Below are 16,485 nucleotides of genomic sequence, written 5' to 3'. Positions count from 1 at the left end.
TTATCTTCTCATCGCATCACCAACATATCATATTTATCATGTCACTTTCTTTATTCCTTTCTCTCTTAAAGTGTGCAAGAGGTGTATGAGTGTCTATCAAATATTTTCCTGTTCTAACAAGTTTGCCAGAATTGTGATGTTAATATAGATTTGATTAAGAAAATAATGATGATGATCAAAACAAATTACCTGCTGATGTAATTTCTCTGATGTCATAAAGCACAAAATCTTACTTGTTATTTAAGCAAATAAACATTGGTCTATGCTATAATATTTGTTTATTATATGTGTGTGAAGTAAATGAGAAGCTGCATGATCCACCATTCCTAAGCCTTGTTCACTTCATTCTTTCTTATCCTAATAGGATAGGACGATCACTTTAGCTTTTGTTTTATACCCTCTTACAAGCAAGGTAGCTGTTCAGTAACCCTTTATTCCACTTTCTCTCATTATATAAGCTCTACATTTGAACCATTTATACTCAAACCAAAAAATATTTTCCCTGTTGTGTTTGTTTTTGCCTTTTCAGTAACATGGCTAGTGCTAATCCTCGCCAGTTATCAGCTGCTTCTAACAGAATGCAGCTAAAGAAGGAGAGACGCATGTTCTCTACTTCTGATGATAGTGCCATGATGAAACAAGTTCAGTCCACTCATGCCCCTGATGGTCGTGAAATCGATGTCAAACCACTTATCCAAATTGTTGATGAAATCTTGATTCAAATCATTGCTCGAAGTGTTGACGGTCATGAACAAGTAATTAATTAAGACATTATAATTCATGCACTTGTTTGTTTAATTTAATGTTTTTAGCACTCTTTCTTTTTAGCTTCTTTGCATGCATGCATGCATGTGTCATTTGGTCTTAATCCTCCTAGGAGTTCAGCCGAGGGCTAAGTAAAGTTTGACCAATGATTATTTTGGTCAGAGTTCAAACTCGGCTACTCCTGATTGATATGACCTTAACTGAATCTCGTTAACTACTCTCATGTGCCATTTGTTTTTAACCAGTTTATTTAGATAGTTTTTGTAGTACTATTAATATGATTATGGTTTTTTACGTTCCATTTGGCAGGTTAAACATGAGACAGATACATTGGAAACTACTGCTGCTTTGGCTGAATTCGATATGCTTGATGCGCTGGCTTTTATCATTAACAAAATTTCCTGTGAGGTTGTTTTTATATGAATGAATACCTTAACTTTCATGAAAGTTCATTATTATTTAATATTTATTACTGTTGTCTAGGATAAAAGTGTTTTCTAAATACTAGTAGTAATTAAATAACTCACAAAAGTATGTTAATGTCGAAAAAGGAGTGGAAGAATGATTCTTTTCCTCTCTTAACTTAACTTTTGATATAATATCCTTATCTTTGATTCCAAGGACAGCTTTAAATTACATCGTACAAAAAACGAGCATTAATATGTGATTAAAAAACACACTTAGCTTAATTTTGCTTTTAGTACTACAAATAATACTTATGACTGTCACAGCTTTTAGTTTTGTCTTTCTTTAGCTTTAAGAAAGAATGCAGCGGAAAATTTGTTATTCTGATACCATATTACTAAAATGTGTCCTGTGTCATTTCTGTCGAAATTTCGGTCTCTAAAGCCTAAAATGAAAATGATCAATTGGAAAAATTATATTGGCAGCTATCATGCAAATGCTCTGGAGGTGGAGATGCACATGCATCAACAATGGTGTTACTGAATTACCTATCTAGCTATCCATGGCATGCAAAAGTTGTGTTAACCTTAGCAGCATTTGCTGTTATTTTTGGAGAGTTTTGGCTTGTTGCTCAATCAAGTGTTTCAAACACACTTGCCAAATCTGTGGCTCTCCTTAAACAACTACCTGACATTGCAGAGAATTCTGTTTCGTTGAGACCACAGTTTGATGCCCTCAACAAGCTTGTGAAGGCTGCACTTGATGTTACCATGTGCATTGTTGAATTCAAGGATTTACCATCTGAATATATTTCAGAAGATGCTCCTCCTATGTCTGTTGCAAGTGCTCATATTCCTATTGCTACCTATTGGGTCATCAGAAGTATTGTGGCTTGTGCTTCACAAATTGCAAGTCTCATAGGGATGAGAAATGAGTAAGCTAGCTAGCTAATTAGCATATGATATAAATAATACATTTTCATCACTTGAATCAAATCAATCATTTTTTTTTAAATGATAATTAAGGTAACGACTACGATGGCCGTTATTTTTGCAGGGCTATTTCATCAGCCTCAGAAGCATGGGAGTTATCCAGTCTTGCTCACAAAGTCACTAGTATCTATGAGCATCTCAAGAACCAACTTGCTCTTTGCTACCAAGCTATAGGTGAGTTCATTGTTGAAAACATAATTTGAAACTTAATTTGGATAGTCTACTGAATTTGAGTCTTCTTCGCCACTTTTATGAGATATTGTGTTTAGCAATACGAAACTTTTTGGTGTACGGGAAGATAGCCGTCTCTAACCTGGTACATCTTTAACAATCGCGTCCTTACTCTGGTACAGATGAGAAGAAGCATATTGAGGCATTTCTCTATCTGGTACATCTTTTCGAGACGGTTCATGTAGACAACATGAAAATTCTGAGAGCCTTGATTTATGCAAAGGACGATATTCCCCCACTTATAGATGGAACTACAAAATTAAGGGTTTGTATTTAGATTATAGTAACAATTAATTAGTCCCTTTTGTTTGTGAGACTTTATTATTCTATTCTACCGCATGGTTTAATTAAAATCTTGACTTATACACATGACAAACAGGTTAGTCTTGAAGTACTAAGGAGGAAACATGTGTTACTTCTCATATCAGATCTCGATCTTTCACTAGAAGAGATTATGATACTTGATAATTTATACAAAGATGCTAGATCAAGGGGTGAGACACACTATGAGATGGTATGGATTCCAGTTGTGGACAAAGCAACATGGAATGAAGTGAATAAGCAAAAGTTTGAGTATCTTCAATCAACAATGCCGTGGCACAGTGTTCGTGACCCTTTCATTATTGAACCATCAGTGATTAAGTATATCAAAGAAGTGTGGAATTACACAAAGAGAGCCATTCTAGTAGCTCTTGATCCACAAGGAAGATTGTCCTCCCAAAATGCTCTTCACATGATATGGATTTGGGGAAATTTGGCATTTCCATTCACAAGTGAGAAAGAAGAATCCTTGTGGAAGCAAGAGATTTGGAGCCTTGAGTTGCTTGTTGATGGCATTGATCCTGCACTTTTGGACTGGGTATGTAATACTATAATACTCCTATGTCATATTAAGTGTCACATTTAAGATATTTTATCATGTCGTATTATTTGTCATTTTAGAATGCTGATAAAACATTTATACATTCTCTTGTCCTTGTTGTAGATGACAGAAGGAAAAATCATATGTCTATATGGAGGCGAAGATCTAGAGTGGATAGAAACATTCACAAAAACAGCAATGAACGTAGCAAGAACTAGCAACTTCGAGTTAGAGATGGTCTATGTAGGAAAAAGCAATGCAAAAGAGAGAATGCAGAGAATGATCACTACCTTCAACAACAAGAAATTCAGTTACTTTTTTCCAAACGTGACATCAATTTGGTTCTTTTGGGCAAGACTAGAGAGCATGTTGTACTCAAAACTACAACATGGTAGGACAGTTGAAAATGACAAGATCATGAGTGAAGTGATGACTGTGCTTAGCTTCGACGGTAGTGACCGAGGTTGGGCAATATTCTGTAGAGGACCATCTGAAATGGCTAGGGCTAAAGGTGACACTGCTTTAACAAGTTTGAGAGATTTTGATAAATGGAAGCATAGGATTGAACAAGATGGTTGGGTTCCAGCATTGAATGATTATATTAAGGAAATTCAGCAACCACATCATTGTAATAGGCTTATTCTTCCTGGGAGTACTGGTGGAATACCTCAGAAAGTTGTTTGTGCTGAATGTGGTCGTCAAATGGAGAAATATTTCATGTATCGTTGCTGTGTCGAGTGAGACAAATGTCCCGTCGAATCGTGATTCCCTGCAGTCACCAATTGTACGTGTTCACACAATCAGCGCATCAGTGGTTGTTGAGTTAAGAACAGATGATTCAAATTTCAAGCTCAATATCATAATCTAACGACCATCGATGTGTTGACTGCATGAAGACGTGCATTCACTGACTGCAGAGAATTCAAATGTCTAGTGTTACATACTATCATTATTATTACTTCTTCATATATTTATTTAGGTTTGAATAATGTTGGTTTGAGTTAATTATGTTATATTTATAGGGTCATAATTAAGTTACATCTTTTGTGAGATATATGTAGTGTTATTTATTTATTTATGTAAGGTGGGGATAAATGTTTATGTTTACTAGCTGGCAAGCTATTAAGGTCTTAAAGCACCATTTGTTTTAAGCTTGCTAATAAAGTGTGCTTTTTTTTTTTTTTTTTGAAGGAGATAAAGTGTGCTAATTGTAGAACTTTAACATTACAATAAAATAATGTTTTAAGTCATTTTGTGTAGTAAACACCTTTATTTTGTTTTTTTATCATCTGCTTACTCCTTTTCAATTTCTACAAGTATTAAAGAAACTAAGGCAGTAACGATCAGAAAGAAAAAGAGGAACAAAGAAAGACAAGAATATTGGGCAAAGAAGGAAAGGATCAATGGGAACAGAGTGTGAGTAAAGTATGGAATTTTCAAAATAAATCTAAAGTGTATTGTTTTTTTGACTTTTATTTATTTATTATTTTCATTTAAATTTATTTTATCTAAACAATTTATAAGAGAAATGATGAATTTGGTCACAAGAAGAAACAAGAGAAATATTTAAATTGCGCAAAAAGAAAATGTACAAACAGGTCCGACTCAAGGAGCAATCAACAAGACCTTTGTCTGAGATATTTCTCAAAGAGAAATAATACCACGACTAATACTATTTATCCTCCCTCATATTCTCCAACGCCTCCCCAATATATTTTTATTTAGAGTGGAGATTCATTTGTCTCTGAAAAAATTCGAAAAAATCCAATTTAATCCTTACATTATACCAATGTTCTTTTTTGATTTTTCCTTGGTACATCCTTAATATCATGGAAGAAAAAAAGTGTCTTGCTCATCATCCGAAGCCTAATATCATGTACTTTATCAAACAACATGTGAAGCACAATGACTTTTTTTTCACTAACACAAAACACATTGAGATGGATTGTCATGTGGTTGGTGACAAAATTTAAGTTGAAATTCTTCATCTTCTGCTCGTGCTAACAATTGACCCAATAACTGTAAAATGAAAAGAGAAGATGAAAATAATTTGGTTGTATTTTATTCAGAAACGTAGAAGCAATATATACACAGATACATATCTCTAATGTGATGATAATGCTGTTATAACTCAGCAATCTATTCCTACAATCAAGCTATTCTAATTTGACTAATATGACTGTTACCATATTTACAGCTAGAATCATGGGATACAATTAACTCTCATAACAACAAGAATCATAAAATATAGTTGACTTTCCTAACACTCCCCCTCAAGTTGGAGAGTGGATATCAAGAACTCCCAACTTGCGCTTCATTGTAAGAAAGGATTCCTTTCCTAGTAGTTTAGTGAACACATCGGCAACTTGTTCTGCTGAAGCAACATACTCAGTTGCAATTGAACCATCTTGAATTTTGTCACGAATAAAATGACAATCAATCTCTATATGTCGAGTTCTTTCATGAAATACCGGATTGGACGCAATGTGAAGAGCTGCTTTGTTGTCACAATACAACAGTGCTGCCTTTGAGTGCAATATCTCCAAATCCTTCAACAATGAACGTAGCCAGGACAACTCACAACATGCGCCTGTCATAGCTCTATATTCTGCTTCAGCTGATGATAGAGAAACTGTTTTTTGTCTTTTTGTTCGCCAAGAAATTAGAGAGGATCCCAAAAAAACACAATACCCTGTAGTTGATTTTCTGGATATTGGGCAACCTCCCCAATCCGAATCACAAAAGGCACGCAAAGATAAATCATTTTGGGAAGTGAAAAATAAACCTTGACCTGGATTGTTCTTTAGATACCGCAATATTCGCATGGCAGCTTCCATATGAGGTTTGCGAGGAGCATGCATGAATCTACTCAATATGTGCACTGAGTAGGTGATATCTGGACGAGTAACAGTCAAATAAATTAGGCGCCCTACAAGTCTCCTATATGAGGATGGATCTTTCAACAATTCTCCTTCATCTGACAATTTGACATTTTGCTCCATGGGAAAGTTCACAGGCTTAGCTCCCAAACATCCTCCATCTTTTAGAATTTCCAAAGCATATTTCCTTTGCGAAATGAATATACCTTTTTTTGACCGAGAAACCTCCATGCCCAAAAAATACTTCAAGTCACCCAAATCTTTAATCCGGAATTGATTATGCAAAAACTGTTTCAGGACAGTTATGGCATTGAGATCATTACCAGTTATGAGGATGTCATCAACATAGATCAGTAACGCAGTAAATGATTTTCCTTTCTTACATGTAAACAATGAGTAATCTGCTTTTGATTGAATAAATCCAGCACCTTGAATAGCTGTAGAGAACTTGGCAAACCATTGGCGAGAGGCTTGTTTTAATCCATATAAGGATTTATTGAGGCGACACACAAGGTTCTCCCCCTGTCGCTGAAAACCAGGAGGAAGAGACATATAAATTTCTTCAGAAAGATCTCCGTGAAGAAATGCGACATCAAGTTGATGAAGTGACCAATTTTGAGCAGCAGCTAAAGCTAATAAACAACGAATTGTAACCATTTTAGCAGTAGGCGAAAAAGTGTCATGGTAATCAATCCCTTCAAGTTGTGTGTAACCTTTTGCTACTAACCGTGCTTTATAGCGTTCAAGAGAACCATCTGATTTGCGCTTGATTTTGTACACCCAACGACAACCAATAGCTTGCTTTCCAGGAGGGAGAGGTGTGAGAGACCAAGTATTATTGGACTCTAAAGCATCCAACTCAGATTGCATTGCTATTTGCCAATGAGATTGGGAGGCAGCTTGTTCATAACATATAGGTTCAACATCGTTAGTAATAGTAGCAATGAAGGATCTGTGTTGTGGTGAGTAACAATCATACGATATAAAATTGCAGAGAGGATATCGTGTACCTTTACTTGGAAAAGATGAAGGGAATGACAATGATTCGAGAGAACTTACTTGGTTACACACATAGTCACTCAAGGCTGCAGGGGGGACATGAGTTCTTTGAGAACGACGCAAGGGGACAGATGGAGAAGATGAAGTGGCAGGGGTAGATTCTTCATGTGTTGGTTGGATAAGTGAGGAATCTAAGACAGCAATGGGTATGACAAAATCTGTTTTAGGTGGTGAAGAAGAAATGGATTCATAGGGAAAAATATCCTCGTGGAAAATGACATCACGACTAGTGAAGACTTTATTAGATTCAATAACCTTGTGTGACTTATTCATTGTAACCAAGTAATAGAGTCCATTTCGTTGTTCACCCAAACCAATCGTCATCCCCGTCATCAAATCCTGCAAAATACACAATTGAGGATAAAAGGTTACTGAACAATTTAAATCTCTTGTGACTCGACTCACAGACATCAAATCCACCTTACAAGATGGCACCCCAAGTACATTCTTCAAATAAATAATATGACTCAAAGGTAAATTTCCAGTAGAAATAATTGGAGCTTGATCTCCATTTGGCATAACAACTGGTGGTAAAGAAGTGTTTTCTTTACTGTTGACAAGTAAAGATGGAGAAGAAGTTATGTGATCAGTTGCACCACTATCAATTATCAAATTGGGTGCAGACAAACCTGAAGAAAGATTGACAGTATTTGCCTTGGGAGCAGCTGATTGAGATGCTCCATTTCCCTGCATAATAGACAAAATTTGTTGTAATTGTAATTCGGTTAGTCCATTCACAAGGGGCTGAACATTTGCTGCTGAGGTTTCTCTGACATTATTTGCAGAAGATTGATTGTTGCCATTAGGCTTGAAGTTTTTGGCCGTGGTATGCTTGGACTGTCCTGGTGGATAACCATGTAACTTCCAGCATGTCTATCTGGTGTGATGATCTCTGTCACAGAAGGAACAATGCAGCGGTTTACGATTATTGGTATTGGGACGAGAGGACGGGCCAGATTTGTGTCGAATTGCAAGAGCTACTGGTTCTTCCTTTTGGACAGCCATGGCAGAAGCTTCTATTGTCTCTCTTCTTGCACCCAAATTGCTTTGCTTTTCTTCTTGAATGATGGAAGAGTAAGCTTGTGAAACATCAGGTAAAGGATTCATCAAAAGGAGTTGACCACGAACAACACTATAAGATTCGTTCAACCCCATGAGAAATTGCATCAACTTGCGCCTTTTGTTGTTTGCTCCACATGTACAAACAGCATCATTGTAGGATCCTAACTCATCCCACAATTTTTTCAACTTTGTATAGTAAGCAGCAACTGTCATTTGATCTTGAGTAAGGCAAGCAATCTCTCTCTCGATCTGAAAAATGCGTGGTGCGTTGCTTTGAAAGAAACGATTTTGAAGATCTTCCCAAACTTCATGAGCAGTGTCATAAAAAATAACATTGTCTGCAATATCAGGGGTCAATGAATTAAGAATCCATGACAAAACCATATCATTGCATTTTTTCCAGGCTGCATAGTCTTCTGGTTTGTTTTTGGCAGATGGTGCCTTGAGGGTTCCATCAACAAAACCAAATTTAGATTTTGCATTCAATGAGATGGTAGTTGCTCGACGCCAAGTCGAATAATTGTCTCCATCGAGAGGTTTAGAAACCAGAATCATTCCAGGATGATCGGAATGGTGAAGGGAGTAAGGGCTATTGGAATCAGATTTGTTGGAATCTGATGTGCTTCCATCGCCAGCCATAATGGTTTAGAAACTAGATGAAAAAAGTTTGAAAGGTAAAAAAGAAAAGGAGAGAGAGCAGGTCGTTACCGCTCTGATGCCATGTAAAATGAAAAGAGAAGATGAAAATAATTTGGTTGTATTTTATTCAGAAACGTAGAAGCAATATATACACAGATACATATCTCTAATGTGATGATAATGCTGTTATAACTCAGCAATCTATTCCTACAATCAAGCTATTCTAATTTGACTAATATGACTGTTACCATATTTACAGCTAGAATCATGGGATACAATTAACTCTCAAAACAACAAGAATCATAAAATATAGTTGACTTTCCTAACAATAACAAATATCTTCACTAAAGCTTTCCTTTTCATTTTCTTAGACTACTTTCCAAACTAGAAATGCAAGACAAGACATTCATTCTAGTTTGAGGGGTATTGATAGCCGTTGATTTGATATCGGACGGTTCAAATTTCAAACTAAATTTTACACAATAAAATAATCTCGACTATTGATTTAAAGATCGCACGATTCACATTCTTTACACGATCCTGCTGTTACAACAGGAAATCTACTTCTCTCGGTAGACGTAGTCTCCTCTTTCAGTTATTATAGTTTTATAACACTAGTCCAGTAGGCTGGTAAAGGTTTGTTAGTTGTTTCACTCCCATCCTTTTAGTGTATCTTTATGTGATTATTATTTTTAGGTATTCATTGTATTTTGTATTTTCTGTTTTCAATAATATGTTGAGAGAGTCTGTTAACTCGTGTAGCCAATGTAAAATTGATTTGTAGACTTGACCAATAAACTCATAATGAGTTTGTCTAATATTAAAATAACCTACTTAGATATATTATAATACCATTAAAATGATAATTTAACATTAATTTATATAATAAATTAAGCATAAATAATTTTAAATAGATAAATATTTATGATAGACCGAAAGATATGGTGAAATAGAAAAATGAAATGGTGGTAAAACAACAAACTTTGAAAACATAATATTTGTCACTCAACAACACTAAAAAACTAATCCTTCAAAAAAAAACACTAAAAAACTAATTACTTTTTAAAACCAATAAATATTGCAACACATAAATAATTTAAATAAATATTTTCAAATATTTACAAAAAAAAATATGTTCAAAGACTAAACTTTTATTTATTTTCTTTAAAATATGAAGAAGCTATATTATTGAAGAACGACCTAATGCACAAGGAGTACCAAGAATAAAAAGTACACTTACAAATCACAAAGTACTCAACCATAACCAAAGCCAAAAAAAGAAAACCGAAACCTCCCTATCCAAACAAAAAATAAAACATGTAAGCCAAGGATCTCAAACATATAATAAAGGACGTGTGTCGATCATCGATGAAGTTTAAACTTGAATCACCACCAAGACCATAATTTAATAGTTTTATAAGGTTTTTCGAGACAAGCTCTTTACATTGAATGATAACTAGATTGCGTCCCGTGCTATCGCACGGGTAAACGAAGAGCACATTATAGGACTACAATAAGCCAAAACACCATAAAATACAACGAAAGGAAATTTTCATTACAAACACGACATGATGATCAACTCACGACCAAAATACTTATGACTAAAATAACCTTATCAGGTGAAGTCAATCACAATCTTGTAATTACCTATCTTATACATGATGATCAACTCTAAATCTTTAGCAACCGAGAGAATAGAAACTCTTAGATGTCTATTGAAATACAAAGTACTGTATTTATATGGAAGCTTATAACAAAGCTATTGCTGACAGTAGAGCTCAAAAATGTGTATCAAGTGCTTGGTAGAATTGAAAGCTACACAACATAAACGAAAATCATCAAACACTGCAAGTTGAACTCGACTAATTGAAAACATCATTTTTTTTAATGCGCAAACATCATTAAAAGACTTCTGAGCAGCATTTAATATTAGTCTACTCAATGTTATCTTGATATAAAATCCAACATTAGTATTAGTTGCAGGGCTGGTGGGCTAGGCTAAGATTATACTTTCAAAAGATTCAATTTATGAGCATGCCTCTAGAGGAATTAGTGGCAATAATAGTAATGTTAGATTCCTTATTAGGGACATTTTTTATTGGTTCAAAAATAGTGATATAGCATTGTTAGCAGCCTAATTTTACAATTTGAAAGGCTCAAAATACATGCTATTAATGAAAGTACTGCTATCTTGAACACATTGTTCGTCATTTATATATCAGTTACAATTAGAGTATCAGTTAACACCTCATTATTTATCTGGCATTGATATGGTAACATTCTAAGTGTGACCACATAAAGCATTTATATATCAATGTTCATAACAGATCACACACTATATATGATGAATACGATTTGAGCTACACAGTGGAAAATTATGTGCATATTAGGAGTTTATAGAGTATGGCCTCATGTGCACACTATAATAACATATCATTACAATATTATAAACCAGCTATAAAGATTATTTAATCTTCAAGTCACTGTAATGCATAAGCTTAAACCAATGACAGACTTTTGTCCTCTTTTTTAAAAATTTAATCCAATGAAGAAACCTTCATTAAGCCAATCACAGATCTACTATTAGTCCTTTGATCATCTGTTATTTTCAAGTAATGAAATCATTAGAGGTAGGACTGACCTTGAGCACACGACATATGAGCAGCCTATTGTTCATTGTTGAATGTAATAAGTATAACAACTAAGTATAAGTATCCTACATTGAGCACACAACCTATGGCTATGAGTAGGATTATATTTAGCAACTAAGATATCACATATAACCAAGATGATATTATGCTTACATGCAGCTTTGCAGACAAAAAAACCTATGAGTAGGATTATATTTAGCGCCTAAGATATCACAACACCCAAGCTTTTTGTCTAGCACCAACAATGCTTTAAATCACAAAAAATTGACTCTATGAACTCATATACCTGTTGAAGGCCGAGAGGACCCAAAACAGTTTGTCCTGTTTCAACGTCAGCCCAAAAATCTTATCAAAAAGCCATAGTATCACTGCTTTCTGCAAGTCTCATCAATAAAATAGTTGCAAATATTTCGCTTCACACAAATACATCAGATGCAATGCCTGCCATTCCGGTAAGCTTTACAAAAAGCTCCTGAACAATAATATATGAAATGATCAACCTTATACTCTATCTAGCACCAAGACTTGATGTTGAAGATGTGTACAGTGTCTGACACATTTTAGTGCCCGACACCGATTTACATGGATATATTCAATCACTTCTATTTACTTAAATTATTATTGACATCTATATGTCCTAATGGGATAACAGCCATTACACGCGGATGTGCTAAACAGCATAGCAGGCCTAACCCATGCAGAACCGCAAAAACAGAAGGGGAAAAGCCTGAAAAAACCTGCTGAAAAACACCACACACAGCGCCCCTAAGTTGTCAACACCTCTCCTATCATGTGGCAGCCGAAACAGAAACACAAAGATAGCCTAAACACAGCAGCACACAGAGGCTAAAACAGGACAGAAAAAGCAGCAGAAAAAACAGCAGAAACACCGCGAAAAGAGCACCTATAACAGCCACCACCACTCACCCCAATCGAACAATGGTTTGGGAGCAGCATGCAATAAACTGACAACAATGGTTTGTAAAATCAAATTAACTGCATAAAGTTTCACATAATCAATGTATTGTATTTTATAATATCAGATTTTTTGTCGTCAAAAAGAAGATAACTTCAAATAAGAGGAAGGCACTATAGTTCCTTCCTCTCACCTTGAGAGGAGATGAAAAACAATAGCCATAGAAAACAGACAAAGCAACCAAAATTACATTTCACAAAACAATATTAGCAAGCCTAGGAACAATAAATCCACACAAATAAGTACTCATCCAAAATATATAAAAGAAAACTGAAGTTAATTTGAAAATTTGGAAGAAAATGGGACTGAATTCGGTCAAATTTTGTGATATGTCTTGAATGCACAAAAAAAGGAATATAGGCCAGAGAAAAATGCTATACCTAAGTGAGATTTCGATCATTGTTATTTCATTCTATAATTTCCATGTCCAATTATTTATCAAAAACTTGACTTGGTCTCAAAAACAACATTATTTTATTCTATTACCATTAAGTTTCTAAAATCAACTTTTGCTGTACCTTCTGATGCAATGCCTGCCATTCTGGTAAGCTTTACAAAAAGCTCCAGAACAGTAATATATGAAATGATCAACCTTATACTCTATCTAGCACCGAGACTTGATATCGAAGACATGTACAGTGTCTGACACATTTTAGTGCCCGACACCAATTTACGTGGATACATTCAATCACTTCTATTTTTTTAAATTATTATTGACATATAAATGTCCGTCTGTGCATTGTTGTGTTCAATGTCTGACTTATGTCAGTGTCCGACACCAATGCATGCAATACATTCAAACACTTCTCTTTTCGCAAATTATTACTAATATGTCTATGTGTCAGTGTCACTGTCGTGTTCAATGTTTGTGTGCCATAGATTATATTACTATCACTATGCTTATATGAATGCATGTGATATATAAACATGCTATTACAACATAACAAATTAGAAGTGTAGAGCTATAACCAATGGAAGCATGAAGCATCCTTTGTTTGTTTACCTGAAAAATTGGAGAAGGAAACCATTCAGGTATCTCCCCTTTGTCCTCCATATCCAAATACATTTGAGCATTCAATAGTGGTACTCCATCTTCTGCCAAGAACAATGGCCAAATAGAAATTAACCTCCAAACATGTTCGTCAAAACTACCAAGAGAACCAAGCATGATATATAAAATTAGGAGAACTACTATTTAAATTCTCAATTCACTTCCAAACATAAGATGGACTAATACAATTAAAAAGAAAATTACAGGAGCAAAATCAAAAACTGAAGAAACCATAAACAAATTCAGATAAATTATTTAATCACATAAATAAGAAGAAAAAAAGGTTAACATCAAATCCTTACATGAAAATCATTTGAGGAATCAATAAACACTGCATCTGTAATCTTTTTAGTCACATTCTGCTACAGTCTTTTATTCTTCAATCCATCCAATTCACATTTCAATAAATTCGATCAGCAATCACTCGACCTACTTCACTTTCATAGTCGCTCTGAAAGATTCGTACGTAGCTAACTGTCAGCAAATTCATTTAAGAACAAATCAATAATGATAAATCAAATCTTCCAAAATGATTCAACCCACTAAAATAATGAAAAGGAAGAAGAAAAAAAGATCAAATGATTGAAGCAGAAAGAAAATAATATGCAGGTTGGTATGAAAACTTCATTTCTGAAGAGTTTCGTTTAATATCTGTCATGCTTTTTAGAACGCCTTTATAGAGAGAAAAATTATAAGGAGGAGTGAAATAATGAATTTGGAAAATAAGTATAGATTTTTAACACAAATCAGAATAGTTGGTAGTGATATAAAAAAACCAAAAGCATTTTTTTGTGATGCCGCATAAGCTATGCAAGCTTGATTTAACAAAAGTTCACTGTAAACCAAACAAAACACCTTTCCATTCTACTTTGCATATTTATTACAACCTCCCAAAAGCCATATAACATAACGACAAACTCGGATGTCATATGTAAAATTAATTGAGTCTCAAATTTTACAATAAAATCTTTATCACAGAGAATAACGATCAAACATCATATTTGTCACATCTAAACCTCCAACAAACGAAAAAAAATCGCACACAAAAACAATAGTTATAGTTAAAAACTTAAAAAAAAAAAAAAAAAATCCAAAAACTAAAATTACAGTCCTCAATTTAAACTCAAATTACAGTAGCAAAATAGATGAGAATACAATTCCAAAATCTTACCTGGTCACGAACAATAAAAAATTGAAGAAACAAATTCTCCCCTATTGACGAAATTAGCATAAGAGTGGTGCGTTGTTTTAATAATAATTACCATGACCAAAATCCTCTTCAACCTGTAGTGAAAAATAAAAAACAGTGATGATAGTCAGTGGCTAACAAATGCACAATGCAACCAAACATAAATTGTCACTAATCCTACACCAATGGGGGAATCAAAACTGAAATTGTAGTGGGAATCATAAAACCACAGAACAGAATCACAGAAGAGGGTAGAATCACCCATTTTTTTTCTCTCAGGAAGTTCACCCAATTAACCCCAAATAATTGAATTTTTTTAGGAATTAAAGAAGATAGCATGAGACTTAACCCCATATCCTCCATACATTTACTCTCTGATCACTACCTCCCTCTCATCTTCTCTGCTCTGGCTACCACAAACACCATCAATCATTTTTTGAACTCATGAACAAAGGGAAGATATTATCCCAATGACTCACTGAATCTCTTTCGGTTCCGCTTGCCGTCTCCGTTTCCACACGATACATGAGTAGTGAGAGAGAGAGAGAGGACGAGAGAGAGGGAGGGAGTTTGAATTTGTGAAGGAAAGATTGAAAATGGGTTTTGGGAAAAGGAGGAAGAAGATGGGTTTTGAGAGAGAGAGAAGCTGGTTATGAGAAGAGAAAGAGAGAAGAAGTTCTGTTGTGAGAGGAGAGGGTCACGTGACCCATTTTATATTATTGGTTTATTTTGCTGTACTTACCTCTTTAAATGGTCAATTTGGTTGTATTGTACTCATTACACTGCACATGGATACATCTCTTATTCTTAAAAGTTATTACGTCTGGCTACATGTAAACCTAATTATTTCCCTCTATAATTACCTGCCATTAAATGTTAATCTGTTCACCCTAAACTCTTTTTTCCCTCCCAAATCGCTATAATTAATACAGGTTTAACCACTTAAAGTCATACTACCTCCGTCCCGATATAATTGACCTACTTTGGTTTTTCACACAGATTAAGAAAAGTGTATAAATAAAGGGGAAAGTGGAATATATTGTATTGGGAATGATAAAAGTAGTATTATTTAGTGTTATATTGTATTGGGAATGATGAAAGTTGTATTGAAAATTGAAATGAGTCGGTTATTTTGGGACACTTTTTTTTAGAAAATGGGTCAGTTATTCCGGGACGGAGGGAGTAGTAAACTCTATCGGCTCCCCAACACAATTTCTGCATTGCATTAAAAGCTTTGTCATCCACTTAAATTGAATTTGAAATTTCCCTTCCAAAACTCAACTTATTGCCCACGTGAACAAATCTTTCCATCTTCCACCAGCATTAAAATTCCCAAGCAATACATGTATATAATCTCACCAGCATTAAAATCACACCTACTTCCCATGTAATCAAAATTCATCCCCTTTCTCATTTCTTCTTTGTTGATTCTTCTATGCTGAATTTGTTTATGTTTTATTTGCTTCATCTTTTACTTTATTACTACGTACCTTCCAATTTTGATTCATATTTCTAATTATAATTATATTTTGTTGAGTAATAATTTGAAGAGCAATGGAATCCGAATGAGCTCTATTTTCTTGCTATATATATGTATCAATTCCTTTTCTCTTTTACATCTATGATTTCATTTTATTTTATTTTTTATAAATTCACTTCCATCTCAAATCGTACGTAGCTATTTCTTGCTTTCTTCTCAAACATGATAAGCTTTGAAGAAAACA

General features: G+C 34.5%; 1 protein-coding gene and 1 long non-coding RNA gene across 33 annotated transcripts; one reads left to right on the top strand and one right to left on the bottom strand.

Annotated features, from left to right (window-relative positions):
- Positions 1 to 483: 483 nt before the first annotated feature.
- LOC146940257 (protein SIEVE ELEMENT OCCLUSION B-like) lies at positions 484 to 4,505 on the top strand. The gene is made up of 7 exons (XM_085753932.1): positions 484 to 755; positions 1,075 to 1,173; positions 1,656 to 2,104; positions 2,227 to 2,336; positions 2,516 to 2,658; positions 2,773 to 3,252; positions 3,379 to 4,505. Exons 1-7 carry the CDS (start codon positions 534 to 536, stop codon positions 3,994 to 3,996), a joined length of 2,121 nt encoding a protein of 706 aa, XP_085610058.1. The 5' UTR covers positions 484 to 533; the 3' UTR covers positions 3,997 to 4,505.
- Positions 4,506 to 10,428: 5,923 nt separating this feature from the next.
- LOC146940256 (uncharacterized) lies at positions 10,429 to 15,446 on the bottom strand. Of its 32 annotated transcripts, none has more exons than XR_015031919.1 (7): positions 15,111 to 15,446; positions 14,744 to 14,856; positions 13,875 to 14,046; positions 13,525 to 13,669; positions 11,832 to 11,866; positions 11,536 to 11,610; positions 10,429 to 10,709 (listed from the first exon to the last, which is right to left on the bottom strand). It is a non-coding gene; the product is annotated as an uncharacterized LOC146940256 (long non-coding RNA). The 32 variants fall into 32 exon arrangements; XR_015031932.1 differs by having other exon boundaries at positions 11,832 to 12,017; positions 13,525 to 13,616; XR_015031935.1 differs by having other exon boundaries at positions 11,832 to 12,017; positions 13,525 to 13,616; positions 13,875 to 14,023.
- Between the last annotated feature and the right edge of the window lie 1,039 nt (positions 15,447 to 16,485).

This window comes from Medicago sativa, chromosome 3 (genome assembly GCF_051527215.1).
Source record: "Medicago sativa cultivar Bolivia chromosome 3, Bolivia_mono, whole genome shotgun sequence".
In the NCBI taxonomy this organism is placed as follows: domain Eukaryota; kingdom Viridiplantae; phylum Streptophyta; class Magnoliopsida; order Fabales; family Fabaceae; genus Medicago; species Medicago sativa.
Note: the sequence above shows the minus strand (reverse complement) of the source record. Positions and strands in the feature narration are given on the sequence as shown.